We start from the raw sequence: 13,145 nt of genomic DNA on the forward strand, positions 1-13,145 counted from the left end.
GTTTCCTTAATTTCTCTTTCTGATCTTTTGTTGTTAGTGTCTAGAACTGCAGCAGGTTTCTCTGAATTACTTTTGTATCCTGCAACTTTACCGAATCCATTGATGAGCTCTAGTAGTTTTCTGGTAGCATCTTCAGGATTTTCTACGTATAGTATCCGGTCATCTGCAAACAGTGACAGTTTTACTTCTTTTCCAATTTGGATTCCTTTTATTTTTTTTCTCCTCTGATTGCTGTGGCTAGGACTTCCAAAACTATGTTGTATACAAGTAGCAAGAGTGGACATCCTCGTCTTGTTCCTGATCTTAGAGGAAATGTTTTTAGCTTTTCACCATTGAGTATGTTGTTAGCTGTGGGTTTGTCATGTGTGACACCTTTATTTTGTTGAGGTGGGTTCCCTCTATGCCCACTTTCTGGAGAGGAATAGTATGAAACCTCAACTGGGTTCTTCAGAGAGAACATAGTTGAAGGACCCACCAGAGGGACAGAAAAACACATTTATCGAAATCTCACTACGTGCCAGAGTATTTCTTTCTCCTAATGCAATTTTCTAAGTAATCATATGTTTTATTTCAGAAACTACTCTTAGTGGTACTTACTTCTCTTCTTTGATGAAAGGCAATCAGTTTAAGATTTCTCTCTCAGAGATTTTTTTTTTCCCCTGAAAGATGTTGAGTGGAAAGCCATGTTTAAAATCAATCCTGAAGTTAAAAGTTTGTTCCCAGACCATAAGCATGTACCTAAAATTTAGAGAGCCACTCTGGGTATGAGGTGAAGGGGAAAAAATACAATTACTGAAAATACCATTTGGAATCTATAATGCCCAGATCGAAATCAAGAGTATCTACCCTTTGAATTATGGTTTTCAATGTTTCTCATTACTAAATGAGTCTGTAAAAGATGGTCCATTTCTCGAAATATGATTGAGATATTTGAGAGAGCTCATTTGTCCTCGAGATTTGCATCCTTAAAAAGAAGAAATTGATCCATTTCAATGGTAATAGCTGGGAAGAAAGAGCTTCCCTTTTCTCCTTCACTAATCCTGATAAGGGGGAAAAATGGACTAATTTCCAACTAGAAACAAAGACAAGAAAGAAAATATTGGCGTTGGCCTCCTCCATTTTGGTTTTCCAATCGCCTTAGGGAAGAAAACATTCTAAGTTCAGTCTCTGTGAAAAGATAAATGTTCGGGGAGAATCTAGCTCTTCCCTCAAACCTAAACTGCAGTAAAACTGAATTAGACAAGAAAACCAGGAAACAGAATGAGAGAACACTTTTCTGGTTTTGTAACATGTTTAGGTACTCCATCTCACATGGTACTTGGGCATTTCTTTTCTTTCTTCAGAGCACCTGCCATTATAGTTCTACCTTTTCTGAGGAAAGGCAAGTGTTTGGAAAGCTGAAAACTTTCTCCCACTCAGATATTTCTCCTAAACAACATTAGTGAAGGAGTCAGGGTAAAATATTTCAATAATGTGAAATCCTGTATGCGCACAGAATTCGACAGCATTTCTTAAATACTACTGAGGGGCAAAGGGGACTGGGAGAAAGGGAAAAGAATAAAAGCAGCTCAAAAGGCTCTTTGAAAACTTTTCAGACCAAAATTTACTCAGGAATGTATGCTTTCAGCCTGATTTTCTAAGTGGGGTTTTTCTTAATCATGAAAGAAACTCTACTGGGTGGACTCTGCCATAACTGAAGGACTTTCAACTTGGCTTCAGCTTTCCTCAAGATTTCCACCCAAAAGAAAGAGTACTTCTGCGACTGCAATTCCGTAGCAATGCGACTCAATGAGTGTGTTTTGAGCAAAAGCCTCTATGTGGTTTCTATGGATGCTGGCAGAAAATAAAGGGGGACAGTCATGAGTTCTTTCAGCCGAAGTAGGAAATAAAATACCAAGGGTTGACTCTGCCCTGAGATGAAGAGGCTTGACTCGGAAGTGCATGTGACAAAGGGGAAAAGAGTAATAGCAGGAAGAGATGGACCCAATTCTTTCAGAATCCTATGAAGTCACTCTTTTGTCCTCCCACCAGCTTTAGAATTTCTACCTTTTATGATGGGAAACTTGAATTCAGGACTTTTTTTTTTTTAACTTCAGAAACTCTCCTAGACTCAGGGTCACACCCTTTATCTCCCCCTACGTTTAATCAGTCTGCTTAAAACACACTGGAAATGTAAAAGCTCAGTTACACAACCAAAAGCTTTCCTGGAAATTACAGGTAGGACTCCCAACGCAACATTAAGGAAAAAGAGAGGCTAAAAAAGAAAGAATACCGTCCCAGAAATAAATGTTAACCCTACCAAACTCATTAAGAAATTTGATTTCTAGATTTTTTTTTTTTTTTTTTAAGAACAGCGATTGACATATTAGGACCGTTGAGAAAGTCAACGCTTTGAGGCATTTAAGAAATCTTTACATCTTTCCTTGAAGATTTCTACCCCATCACCCATAAAGGGAATCTGTTTTGCAAGTCAAAAGCACTTTAGGAAGGAAGACCCAGATCTGACAGAAAAAGTATAAATAATGCCACGCATCCAGAAAATTCCACCTGGGGAAGGAGTAGGGAATGGAGTGGAAGATGAGACTTGAGGTAGATATACAATTCTGCACAAATGATATGCAGAGGCGAAGGAGGTTGTGGGAAAAACAGAATTTAAAATATGCAAATTTTGGGACTTCCCTGGTGGTCCAGTGGTTAAGAATCTGCCTTCCAATGCAGGGGACGCTGGTTCAATCCCTGGTCTGGGAACTAAGATCCCACATGCCACGCGGGGGCTACTGAGCCCGCATGCCACAACTGGAGAGAAGCCCGCCTGCCACAACTAAGACCCGACGCAGCCAAAACTAAATAAATACTAAAAAAAAAGGAAAAAATTAAAAATATATATATATATGCAAATCTTGCTCCAGGGAGAGAAGACAGTCTTTACAAACTCCTGCTTTTGAGCAGTTTCTGGAATCCTCGCTGGGGGTGGTCCTGGGCAGGGTCGGGCTGGGGGCACCACTGCACCTGACCACACAGCTGGCCCCTGGTAATTTTCTTGAATCAAAGACAGCTGGGTTGATAAGACGACCCCGCCCCCCAACCGCTCCGAAATTTTCTCCTCATAGAAGTCCCAGGGTCTGTTTAAAATGCCTGGAGAGATCAGCTCTGTGCTTTGTGACCACCTAGAGGGGTGGGATAGGGAGGGCGGGAGGGAGGGAGATGCAAGAGGGAAGAGATATGGGAACATATGTATATGTATAACTGATTCACTTTGTTATCAAGCAGAAACTAACACACCATTGTAAAGCAATTATACTCCAATAAAGATGTTAAAAAATAAATAAATAAAAAATTAAAAAATTAAAAAAAAATAAAAGAATAAAATAAAATGCCTGGAGAAAGAAAGGATGACTCAATCACGTATGTAAAACTAAGGTCCAATAAAAGGAGGTTAAAGAAGGGAAAAAAAAAAAACAATCTGGAAACGTCAGCAGTTGTCATTGAAAATTTATTCAGGAAATCTTCTTGGCTTCTGTTTAAAAATATGTTATTACTAAATTCAAATCAGAAAAAGAATACACGGCTTAAATTATCATGGAGTAAACTAACATAATGGTTTTGAAATAAAGTAGTTTACACCGTTTCTGTGAAAGCTGAGAGAAAAATAATGAGAAAATAGTATGAACATCTATCAAAGAATGAGGGCTAGAAGCACCGAAGAGGGGGTTCTGGTAGGCTTTCTCAGTCAGACCTCTCATGAAAATCTAAAAAGAAGAAAAGTCAGTGTGGGGAGAGCATTAGAAAGATGGGAAATGGGCTTGAACCCCAGAGGATGCTGGTACCCAGAGAGACAGGATGACGGCAGCCTGCCAGGGAGGAAAGTCATAAAGATGCTCACAGAAGCTTTCTGCTCCTTCAAGGAGTTTTCAACTTCTCTATGCAAAAGCAACCTTCAACACTTCCATCTTGAGAAATAATTAGTCTATTTTATCTCAAATATTTCTCTCGGACAGAGGAAAACAAGCCTGCCCATTTCCCTTGCAGAATACCCTCCAATCCTGTATATTTGCCGTGAGTGTCTGCCAAGCATACTTCATTATTATGAAAGTTCTCTCAGGGAAAGAAATCCCTACTGAGCCTCTAATAAATACAAGGGGGGAGGGCGAGAGGAGATGAAATAGCAAGAGGGAGATGATAAAATTTAAAATAGGTTTTAGTGTAGAAATGTACCCTGCCTAGAAGGTCACCCCTGATTACAGCTTCTGAGTGTGTTTTCTGAGCCAGAATGGGGCAGCTTTGATGCTGTCTCCCGCACATATTTCAAAGAGAAGAGAAAATTAACCCCTTTCTTTCCAGGGTTTGGCTTGGCAAAGAAAGAAAGTGAAGGTGGCCTTTCATCACTGGTGGAGTGACAGGACTTGGAGGGTGCACGCCTCCCTCACCGACCTCGCTTGGGGTCTGGGTGTCTGGCTGAGCGGCCTCAGGCCACAGAAGGAAATGCCTTATCCAAGGGAAGCAACCCAGAAAGCAAAGACGGGCAGAGGGAGACACAAAGGGAAGTGGAGAGAGAGAGAGAGATCAAAATAGACTGATTACAGGCAAAATTGGGGGGTCCGGGTGCCCAGGTGACTGGACCACCCTCCCACCCCTCTTAAGAGGCAACCGGTTAAGAGCTGGAACAACTGACAGCCCAGGAGTCAACCCAGCTGCAAGAAGAGCCCCACGCCACGCAGACGGGGAAGAGATGGCAGAGCACCCCCAGATTGACCGGATAATGCAGACGTGAAATCAGACACGAAAGAACATCCAGGTCCATTTTCAAGCACATGGAGTCTCCCCAGGATGGGCTGGGCCGGAAAGGGTGGTCTGAGGGCCTTAGGGAAAGGCGGCCGGATGAAACGTGGATGCCCAGTTAAATTTGAATGTCAGGTCAACAATGAATCATTTTTAGCATAATGTGTCTTATTGCCATGTTTGGGGGCATACTTAGGCTAACATATATATGCGTATATATTATATACACATATATGCGCGTGTGTGTATATATATGTACATATTTACTGTTCGCGTGAAATTCGGCTTTAACTGGGTGCCTGCATTTGCACCAGCTAACTCTGTCCCCCGGCATGAGGTGTGGGGAAGGGGAGCTGGCTGGGGGCTGGCTGGGCTCAGAATCGTCTGCCAGGGCAGCCACTGCCTCCAAGCAGGCTCCAGGCATTGCACGCCGCCATCAACCCAGGGACGGATTGACTCAGGACGAGCCATTATTATCAATAAAGTCGCCTCTGTGAGGAGGCGCCTCGCAAAGGTTTTGAGTGGGGACTTGGCCCCAACAGCCCTTGGTGACGAAATGACTTATGTGGGTTCCAAAAACCCTGGGGAGACGAGCCCACCAGCAAAAGACAAAGCAAGCCCACCAGCAAAAGACAAAAGACAAGCCCACCAGCAAAAGACAAAAGACGAGCCCACCAGCAAAAGACAAAGAGAGGAGCGGCATTCTGTGGCCCTTCTACTGTGGTTAAGAAATGTTTAACACCACCACGAAGCAACAACCTTCAGAAATTACCAGTCTCTACAATCTCAGAGCTGTTTCTCCCATCCCCATGGATCCAAGGACCCCAGGCTATCTACGATCGTCCCCTAACCCAGCCCCACCAGGAGAGGCCACCAAGGAGAACTTACTGTTACGAAGGGTTTTTCTGGGTGAGGAAGCTTGGCGAGTCTCTGATAAACACAAGAGGGGAAGGACGGGGCGGCGGAAATGGCACGGTGGAGATAATCACATTCAACAGAGGCGCCACGTGGAAACGCTTTCTGGAGGTCGGAGCCCAACGGCCGCATTCCAATAACTGCAGGTCTGGACACATTTTCTAGAGGAGAGTTTCGTTAGGCTCATAACTTCTCCCGCTACAGTTGTTTTTGTTTTGTTTTGGTTTGGTTTGGGGTTGCACCGCACGGCTTGTGGGATCTTAGTTCCCCGACCAGGGATCGAACCCGGGCCCCCGGCAGTGGAAACACGGAGTCCTAACCACTGGACCGCCAGGGAAGTCCCCTCCCACTAGAATGTTTAAGCGGGGGCAGGGGAGAGAAAAAGAGTAAAACTCCTTTGCTTCCCCATTTAAGCTAGGAGGGGAAAAGAGTGCAGACTTTGGCTTTTATAGTGAAACTTGTCAATGGTGTGTACTTCACAGAAGGGCAAGGGTTGACTTTGTCATTCACCTGAGGGCAAAGGGCTCGTAAGAAAATGGTACCCATCCGAAGGAGAGGACTCAGCCCACAAGACAGGGTTCCCTCAAGGGACAAACCAAGCCACCCAGGAAGACACTGTGTGTTCATCTCCGCCTCTTCACCTGGCAGAGGGGAGAGAAGAAAACAAGTGGACGAATGGCAGGTCTGGTCCAAGTGGCCAGTCAGCCAGCGGGGCAAACACACACACTTCCTTTTGTGTCCGATGGAAGCAGGAAAGATCCAGGCACGTCATGACAGTACCTTGAGTTTGGAGGGCTCTCAGACAGGCCCAGATGGAGGAATGAATTTAAAAGGACTTCAGACGGACCCAGGAGGCCACAACACATAGACAGAAGGGAAAGCATTGACGGACGGTCAGGCTGTGAAAAATCAGAATCCCACATACTTCCTGTCAGTTCAAGACATTTTTAACCTCACTATGCAAAATCAGCCTTCGAAAAGTCTATTTTAAAAAAAATTTTTAGTCTGTTTAGCTCAGAAACATTTCTCCCCCGTAGATGAGGACTCAAGGCGATCCACTTTTTCCCACTGAAATCGCCCTCCCCTGCTACCTTGCCCTCGCTGGCAGAGAATCGGATGCGTGCTCCATTATCACGAAGGTCCTCCGAGGGGAAGGAGGCTATGCCCACCTGCTCATAAATTCAGGGAGAGGAGATGGGAATCAATGAAAGAGTACAGGGTAAATAATAAAATTCGAAATAGGTTTCAGTGTGGAAATGTACCCGATGGTTCTTTCTTTTTTTTTATATAGGTAACATCTCTCCTCTGATGATAGGTTCTGGGTCTATTTTCTCAGCGAGGATTTTCATGCACTTCCTATCAAATATTTTCAAGGAAAATAAAAGTAATTTACTTTTCCAATAATGTTTTGGTTCGGGTAGAGACGACGGTGAACTTGGTCACCAGTAGCGGCTCTGGGTTATCTTTGTTCTAGAAATAATAATTACCTCCTGCATCACAGGAGACGAGATTGGGCGAGTGGGGAGAGTCTTCAGGGCAGAGTTTGCAACCGAAGGAAGCCAGTGGTAGAACAGGGACGCAGAGGCAGTCCTGGACACTGCCAGTGGAGAGAAGCAGAATTCCTGTGGGTAAAATGTCTAATGGTGGGAGGAGGTGTGGGATCACTTGACAATGGAGAACCTGAGAGACCTCAGCCAGGTGATCAAGGTCAACATCAGCAATGATAAGCCATGGTGATGGTTTATCCTTGATAGGATGTTATGAGAAGGCCACTGCACCTCTGGAGTCTTTCTCCCCAGACCCATCCCCCTAGTCTAACCTCGAGAAGACCATTAGACAAACCCCAGTGGAGGGACATTCTCCACAACAACTGAGCAGGACTCCTCCCAAACGTCAAGGGCATCAAAAACAAGAAAAGTTGGAGACGCTGTCAGAGACAAGAGGCACCTAAAAACCTCCTGGAAGTCCACACTTTCTCCCTTACTCTTTAGATCTTGGGCACATGATGCATCTCTTCTTCTGAGATGTATCATGAGAGCATTTTTCCTTCACTGATGGGTCTTGAAGTAAACATATATATATATATATATATATATATATTTTTTTTTTTCAGTTCTCCCATTTCAAACCACTTTCTCTGATACTACCCAGGGTATTGGGCTGTCAGGACAAACTACCTAATTTGCAGGGCCGAGTGAACATGAAAATGTGGGGTCTTTATTCAAAATGATTAAGAATTTCAACTCATACAATGACCAAGATATGGAAGCATCAATAGGTGAATGGATAAAGGGCCCATCAATAGACAAAAGGATAAAGATGTGGTATATACATGCAATGGAATATTACTCAGCCATAAAAAAGAATGAAATCTTGCCATTTGCAACAATATGGATGGACCTAGAGGGTGTTGTGCTTAGTGAAATAAGTCAGACAGATAAAGACAAATACTGTATGATTTCACTTATATGTGGAATCTAAAAGCCAAAACAAACAAACAAACATAACCAAACAGAAACAGAGTCATAGGTACAGAGAACAGATAGGGGTGAGGAGAGGAAGAAATAGGTGAGGGAGATTAAGAGGTTCAAACTTCCAGCTACAAAATAAATGAGTCACTGTAGGAAATGTACAGTGTAGAGAATACAGTCAATAATTATGTGATACCTTTGTATGGTGACAGATGGTAACTAAACTTATCATGGAGAACATTTTGAAATGTATAGAAATATCGAATCGCTATGTTATATAACAGGAACTAACATAGTGTTGTAGGTCAATTATACTTCAAAAATAAACTCATAGAAAAAGAGGTTAGATTTGCGGTTACCAGAGGCGGGGGCAGGGGAGGGGGAATTGGATGAAGGCGGTCAAAAGGTACAGACTTCCAGTTGTAAGATAAAAAAGTGCTAGGGATGTAACATACAACAGGATAAATATAATGAGCACTGCTCTATGTTATATATGGAAGCTGTTAAGAGAGTGAACCCTAAGACCTCCCATCACAAGAGAAAAAATTTTTTTAATTTCTTAAATTTTGTATCTGTATGAGAGGGGGGATGTTCGCTAAACTTATCATGATAATCATTTCATGGTGTATGTAGGTCAGATCATGATGCTGTATATCTTAGACTGATACAGTGCTGTGTGTCAATTGTATCTCAATACAACTGGAAGGAAAGAAAGAATTTCAAGTCATCCCAGCCGACCAAGCTTGGGGCCTTCTGAGTTTGGCCCTGTGTGCTGCACGGGGCACAGGCACACCAGGATTTCTGTCAGAAGGTGTTTATTTCTTCTGATGAAACCAATCTTAACATCAGCCATGACAAGAAGCAACAGAACAATTCTTCAAGGACAGAACAAGCTGAAGAATGGAGCGAGGCGAGGCTGTGTCTGAAGATGAGGAGCACACCTCTGTGCTCTGTTACTCCCCAAAGGACCCCGAGACCCCCAGACCCCTGGCTGACCTTTCTTCTCCGGGAGGAACCCAAAGCCCATGGTGGCAAAAGCTGCTTGCGGCCAGAGGCAGGGAAAGCAGTGAGAATGAGAGGCTCATCTGGGTTTTTTTCTCTTTCATTCTTTTTCAGAGGATGGGGAGGGGGCGGAGATTGTCGGACACAGACACAGACACAGACACACGGATTCACACACACACACACACACACACACACACGGATTAACTCATCAACGCTGGACACATGGTAAAGGTAGTTGTCGGTTTTGAGCCTCAGGACAATTAGAAAGGCCTGGAGAGAATCCTTCAAGGTCTCTCCCCAGTTCCTGCCATGTGTTTGGGATAAAGCAGACGTGGGCTTTAGGTCTGATAAAGAAAACTTTCATCTGACCACAGCCCCCGTGTTTATGGAGGTTGAGGAACTTTGGATGGGGAAGAGGCACGGGTACTCTTCTTCCTCTGAAGTTATCGCTTTGAAACCCTTGGCTTTGGTAGAATTTAAGTTCTTGGTTATTTCCTGATGAGACTGGGGTCTCCTCTTTGTTTGCTTTGGAGTTTTGTGTTTCGGCCGTCCTATGGTCTAGGGTGGAAACAGGCGCAACTGAGTTTCCCTTGATTCTGGTGAGACCACCTGTGCCCTTGCTATGCAAGTTTTCCCCCCACCGCACCCAGAGGGGCTCAAAGGTAGATGTTAGGGGGAGACCATTGGCCAAAACGGCGGCCTTGCGAGGCACAAAGCCAGTCGTTTCGGGGGGGCGATGGTTACTGAGCCGGCCAGGAGTTGTAAAGAAATGCTCACCTCCATGCACAGATCACTCCCTTCTGTGCCTCGGTGTCCTCATCTGTGCAATGGGAGGAAACTAGCGCTTCCTGCCAGGGTGCTTGAAAGAGTTATATGGGTTTATACCACGAGCACCACTCTCAGGACCTGGGATAAATGCTCCTGTGGTAACGGCGGGGCTGCTATTCCTGCTGGCATGGCCTGTGTCATCATCGCTGTGTGTTGTTGTCTTAGTCATTAATTTGTGGTTTGTGGCCCGTCTCCTTCCACCTGGAACGTCAGCCCCATGAGTGAGGGGACATGGCCTGTCTTTATGGTCCCCGTTTTTCCAGCACCTAAAGGTCTATGAGTGAACAGCACATATTAGGTGCTCGATAAATACCTGTGAAATGAGCTTAGGGAGTGAAACTAAATCGGTCTGACTCCAAAATTTGGGCCAGATGCTGCTTTTCCTCTTGATTTCTCAAAATGGCAAATATGCCCCCTGAACAGAGATTTGTTTCCCCTTTGATGTGACGGTAGGTGCACAACCTCCAGGGGAGGTTCGTCAAGGGTTAATAAGTGTCCAGCATCTCAGCAACTCGGGTAGGGGCCCCAGGGCAGAGGCGGACCCCAGGGAGCATTCCCAGTTGGTCAGGCTTTACAGAAAAGCTCCTTTTCTGATGAATTCGCAGCAGTTCTTCCTTCCCACCCCCACGAGTGAAATCAATAATGATTTGACTCTGCTCCACTATTCCCACTGATTATAATCATATTTAAAAACCCTGATCATTTTTTTAAACTCCATTTAATGTCAATTTGCATTCATCAAGGATTTTTTTTTTTTTTCTTTAAAGGGGTAGTTCTCTTCAAAGGCTCAGTTTGAATTTTGAAGGTAACAGGCTCTATGTCTGAAGGTAATCTGAAGAAGAAGATTAAAGGTGACCACAATTTTCGGCCCTGTTTTCCCCGTGAAGGGAAGCAGAGCCTCAAAATTTACAAGCCAGCTCACGTTTCCGTGCTCCGTTCAGCTTCCATCCTCTCCGTTTCACTGAAATTAATTTTCTTTTAGGGGATGTATAGGTATAACCATGAGTTCTCCCTGGCTGATCAGTCAGGGGTACTGGGAAGAAACAGTAGCATATGTACGAATAATGGGACCCCCCTCAGGCAGCTATGACAGTCTCACACCTTGTTCTGTGTAAATAATAGCAAGGTGTTTTTACTACTGTTATTACCGTAGCTCACCATATAATTTGAGATTCCTTCAGTGGGCGATGGAGGAAAAGCAGCAAGGACTGAACGGAAGTGACAAGATGAAACCAGCCACCATCGGGTGCAGGACCTGGAATGGTGGGGACAAAGGAGGCAACCTGGTTCCTTGTTTGACAATTGGGGGGGGCGGGGGGAGCATGCCAAAGGGGTTAAAAGCAGAAGCACGTGAAAGAACTTAAGGAAGAAATGCACATCCCCGAGCTTGTCGACGTGAACAAGGGTGTTTAGTAACAAGATTCTTGAAGTGGTATCACTTGCTTTCTGCAGATAAACAAAAACATGTTTTTCTCTAACTAGAATTTCAAAGTTCTGTCTGTAATTTTTTTTTAACTCGTGATGGGGAGTAGGAAAAGGAATAAGATGTTACTACTGCCCAGAGAGACTCATGATCAAGGCACAGAGGGGAAATCTTAGCATGTACATAGTACCTGGAAAACGGCATTACTGGCATGAATATTAACTGAATTTAAAGTTTGGACTTTCACCCCGTCTATATCTCTAGCCCTCGTGGCAGAGCACGGGAGTTGCCTCCCTATTCTCTAATTCTTTTTCTTAGTAATGAGAACCCACTTTCTGGATGGGGTGTGTTGCCACTCTGCTAAAAACTACATTTCCCAGTTTTTCTTGCAGCCAAGTATGACCAGGTAACTAGGTTTGGGCCAAAGAGATGTGAGAGGGTGTGATATACACAATTTCCAAGGCATGCCCTTAAAGGGAGGGCTGGTCCCCTCTCATTCCTCTTTTCTCCTTTCTATTAGCTGGAGTGCAGATGTGATGGCAGGAGCTGAAGCAGCCACCCTAGACCAAAAAGCAGGAAACTTATGGTGAGGAGAGCAGAGCAACAAGACAGGAGGAAACTGGGTTCCTACCACACCATCGAACCACCATCCTAAATTGTTCTACTTACACCCAATTGTTATTTGTGAGAGAAATAAAATTTTACAAGTATCTTTTAAAATTCACTGTTATTTTCAGTCTTCACTAGAGAAGCCAAAGCTTTATCATACTAAATACCACACTGATGAGAAATATTTTGCAGTAAGAGTCTAAGAAACTTTAGACTATTACCTAAACTTTGCTTATCCCCATACAACCTTGATGAATTTGGCTTGTCTGCTGAAGCCTTCACCATTTTGTCATATCTACAAATTATCTGGACCAGGGATCAGCAAACTACAGCCTGAAGACCAAACCTGGCCCTCCACCTATTTTTATAAATAAAGTTTTATTGGAACACAGCCATGCCCATTCATTTACATATTGTCAGTGGCGGTTTTCTTCCTACAACGTCAGAGTTGAGTCATCGCAATAGAGACTGTATGGTTGGCAAAGTAAAAAATTTACTATCTGGCCTTTTACAGAGAGACTATTAATTACATAAAAATGTTTAACTCCCTTTTTTCACTTAAATAAGATTTTTTTTTTAATTAATTAATTAATTTTTAGCTGCATTGGGTCTTCCTTGCTGCGTGCGGGCTTTCTCTAGTTTGCGGTGAGCGGGGGCTACTCTTCGTTGCAGTGTGCAGGCTTCTCATTGCAGTGGCTTCTCTTGTGGAGCACGGGCTCTAGGTGCACGGGTTTCAGTAGTTGTGGTGCATGGGCTCAGTAGTTGTAGCTCGCGAGCTCTAGAGCACAGGCTCAGTAGTTGTGGCACACGGGCTTAGTTGCTCAACATTATTTTTTAAGTAAACTTTCTAAGACTGCTTCAGATGGAAATGCTAGTATCATTTGCTGAGGCTGACATTGGGAGTCACCTACCCCCTATGACTCTCCCCTTCTTTCTCATCAATAGAACCCCAAAGATGTTTAGTGCTCCTCTAGAACACTCTTTCCCGGACTCCCTACAGCCAGGCGTGGCCTTGTGACCCAGTGCTAGACAATGAGATGTAAGTAGGGATTGTTGGAAACCCTCCAGACAGCTTTTTTTTTTTTTTTTTGCATATTCTTAACCGTTAAGTTGTT

The 13,145-nt window shown here is 44.0% G+C and overlaps 1 protein-coding gene across 1 annotated transcript in view; it reads right to left on the reverse strand.

The window, feature by feature from the left end:
- Nucleotides 1-13,145, reverse strand: part of ZNF831 (zinc finger protein 831) — an 81,103-nt gene that overhangs the window by 12,652 nt on the left and 55,306 nt on the right. The window contains exon 4 of the mRNA XM_061209661.1: nt 11,239-11,253. Coding sequence (XP_061065644.1) covers nt 11,239-11,253 — 15 coding nt within the window. The remainder of the gene's footprint in view (nt 1-11,238; nt 11,254-13,145) is intronic.

This window comes from Eubalaena glacialis, chromosome 13, assembly GCF_028564815.1.
Source record: "Eubalaena glacialis isolate mEubGla1 chromosome 13, mEubGla1.1.hap2.+ XY, whole genome shotgun sequence".
Classification (NCBI taxonomy): Eukaryota; Metazoa; Chordata; class Mammalia; order Artiodactyla; family Balaenidae; genus Eubalaena; species Eubalaena glacialis.